Genomic DNA, 2,844 nt, shown 5'->3' with positions numbered 1-2,844 from the left:
ACTCTTTTATCCCCTCTCTACTCTCTTGCTCCCCCTCTACTCTTTTATCCCCTCTCTACTCTTGCTCCCCTCTCTACTCTCTTTCTCCCCTCTCTACTCTTCTATCCCCTCTCTACTCTTCTATCCCCTCTCTACTCTCTTTCTCCCCCCTCTACTCTTTTATCCCCTCTCTACTCTCTTTCTCCCCCCTCTACTCTTTTATCCCCTCTCTACTCTCTTTCTCCCCCCTCTACTCTTTTATCCCCTCTCTACTCTCTTTCTCCCCCCTCTACTCTTTTATCCCCTCTCTACTCTCTTTCTCCCCTCTTCTATCCCCTTTCTCCCCTTCTTTCCCCTCTCTACTCTTCTTCTACCCTCTCTTCCCCTTCTCCGTCCGTCCGTCTGCCTGTAGACTATTCTGGAAGAAGATTTGGAGGATCCGGTCTACCAGGTAACTTCTAAACACCAATCAGAATGCTTCTATGATGCTGTTATCCAATCAGAATGTTTCTCTCTAATGTTTCTTCCAATCTTCCAATCGCCTTGCCTGTTTCTCTGTGTCTGCGGGGGATTGTGGGGGAGTCCCAGGGTTCTGGTCAGACAGACTGAGTTGTGTGTGGTTGTGGTTTTGTGTGTGTGTGTGTCTGTGTCTGAGGGTATGTATCTGGGATTGCTTGGGGGCGGGACCCACAGATGATTCTGTTTGACCAATCACATCTTTGCTTCCTATTCTCAGTCTTTCCTTTTTCTTCTATTTCCTATTTCCTATTTTTCTCTTTCTCTTTCTTCCTCCTCTCCTCCCTCTGCTGCCGGTGTTGTAGTACATTGTGTTTGAGGCAGGACACGAGCCCATCCGTGACCAATCAGAAGAGAGCATTTATCAGGTACAAGCCCCTCCCCTCTGCTTGGATTTTATTGGTGGAGTTGTGTGAGTGACAGGAGCATGGTTCCAATGGGAATAGAGATGATTAGAGAATAACATCCCCTACAGCTTCACTACTGACAGACACACAACTGAAACCTGAGAGAAAAATGTACACACATGCATGCACAGGAAAACATAGGAAACAGAGGCTGGTAATAGACTATGCCAACAACATGCAGTGGTGCAGACCCAGTGTCCAGAGAGGGATCAGGGGCTATCTGACTAAGTTTATCCTAGGGGAGATTGCCTTTCCTCTGGGTTCTCTCCTCAGGAGGACTAGGTGGACCTCCAGGCGATGGAGAAATGGGGGAGGTGTGTGTGGTGTTATTCTTGGCCTGTGAGTGAGGCAGACCCCTCCTCCTTCCCCCTCTTCCTCCTTTCCCTCCTCTCTTTTCCTGCGGAGATGAAAGAGGGAGTGGGAATGAGAGAGGGGGAAAGATTAATCACCAGGCTTTCGTTTGATCTTTAAATAAAATGGATTGAAAATAGAGCGCGCTCTAACACACACACACACACACACACAAACACACACACTAACAAACACACATGCGAGAAGACGTGTTAGAAGTGTGCCACAGAGCCAGAAGATGTCTGCCTCTAGAAACAAACAATCCGAGAGATGGAGAGATGAAGGATGAGAGAGAGAGAGAAAAACACAGGAGAACGAGAGAAGAGAGAGAGTGATTAGGGAAGACGGAGGGAGGAGAGATGGTGGAGAGAGTACTCAGGTGTTGGTAAATCCAACTCGCTCTCACAAACTCACGTCAGAATTAGACGTTCATCCATGTTTCTCAAATGTCACATTTCAAAGTTGTTCCAAACGTTACATTTCGAAGTGTTCCAGTTACATTTAGGCATTAACTCCACATTTTGTAATGTTAGGGTTAAGTTTATGCATTAACTCGGAAATCTTAAGGTTAGGTGTTAACTCTGAATGGTTAAGGTAAGGGTTATGGTTTGGTATAGGCTTAAAACCAAATTCTCAAAAACAACTTTCTATCGCTGCAACCTTTGGCGCCAGAGGCAGATGCTTACGCCCAGCAAAACCCAAACCTACTGGAAGGTAACAGCCCCTAGTGGCTGGTTTCCACATCATCTCCCGAGGATGACGAATCCCAACCTGTATCACGGGCTTCCTGGTTGGGTAAATCTGTGGTCGTCAGACTGTTATGATGGACAGAAATGTTTGTCCCATCAGGTTTTTATTCATGTTTCCATTCACAACAGATCAATCAGGTGGATTAGTTTGTCAGTCTGACACGTCAGGGACAATTAATCATCAGTTAATCGAACAGAACGCAGATAACACATGTAGAGACATTCGCCTGTATCACTCTGTCTCTCTCTCTCTATGGCTGTGTCTCGATACACCCTAATACCCAGGCTCTGGCCAAAAGTAGTGCACGGCACGAGGAATATGCTGTCATCTGAGACACGACCACAGACAGACCAGTAATAAACTGGTCTGTCTGTGGTCGTGTCTCAGATGACAGCATATTCCTCGTGCCGTGCACGTCTCTCTCTGATAAGACCACATTGAGCCACTCTATAGTGGAGAGAGACAGAGAGAGGACGGGGGGGGGAGGGAGAGAGAGAGAGGATGGGGGAGGGAGAGATAGGTCGGGGGGAGAGAGAGAGCTGCTCACACATCAGGCTGATAGTCCACAGATTACTCTGAATGAAGCCTCAACTCCTAGATTTGAGTACAGATTACATCACTCTCACACACATGCACGAGCACATACAGACGCACAGACACACACTCAGATGCAAGCCATAAGAGACTTTTCATTCTCAGTTAATGTTGTCTGTCAGTCCTGACAATGTCCAGGCTTTAGTCTACATTTGGCTGTCGTGTAAGTCTTTATTTTATAGTCTTGTATTGCTTTGGTATTTCCTACAACCGGTACTTTCTAGTACATTACAATAAGGTTGTCATG

At 46.6% G+C, this 2,844-nt stretch overlaps 1 protein-coding gene across 1 annotated transcript in view; it reads left to right on the top strand.

Moving 5' to 3' along the window:
- The window catches only part of LOC115192418 (disabled homolog 1), a gene marked incomplete in the record, with an annotated part of 82,875 nt that overhangs the window by 63,250 nt on the left and 16,781 nt on the right, over positions 1-2,844 (top strand). The window contains 2 exon segments of the mRNA XM_029750906.1: positions 392-430; positions 801-863. Coding sequence (XP_029606766.1) covers positions 392-430; positions 801-863 — 102 coding nt within the window.

Source organism: Salmo trutta, chromosome 4 (genome assembly GCF_901001165.1).
Source record: "Salmo trutta chromosome 4, fSalTru1.1, whole genome shotgun sequence".
NCBI classification, from domain to species: Eukaryota; Metazoa; Chordata; class Actinopteri; order Salmoniformes; family Salmonidae; genus Salmo; species Salmo trutta.
This window is presented reverse-complemented; position numbering and strand designations above follow the sequence as displayed.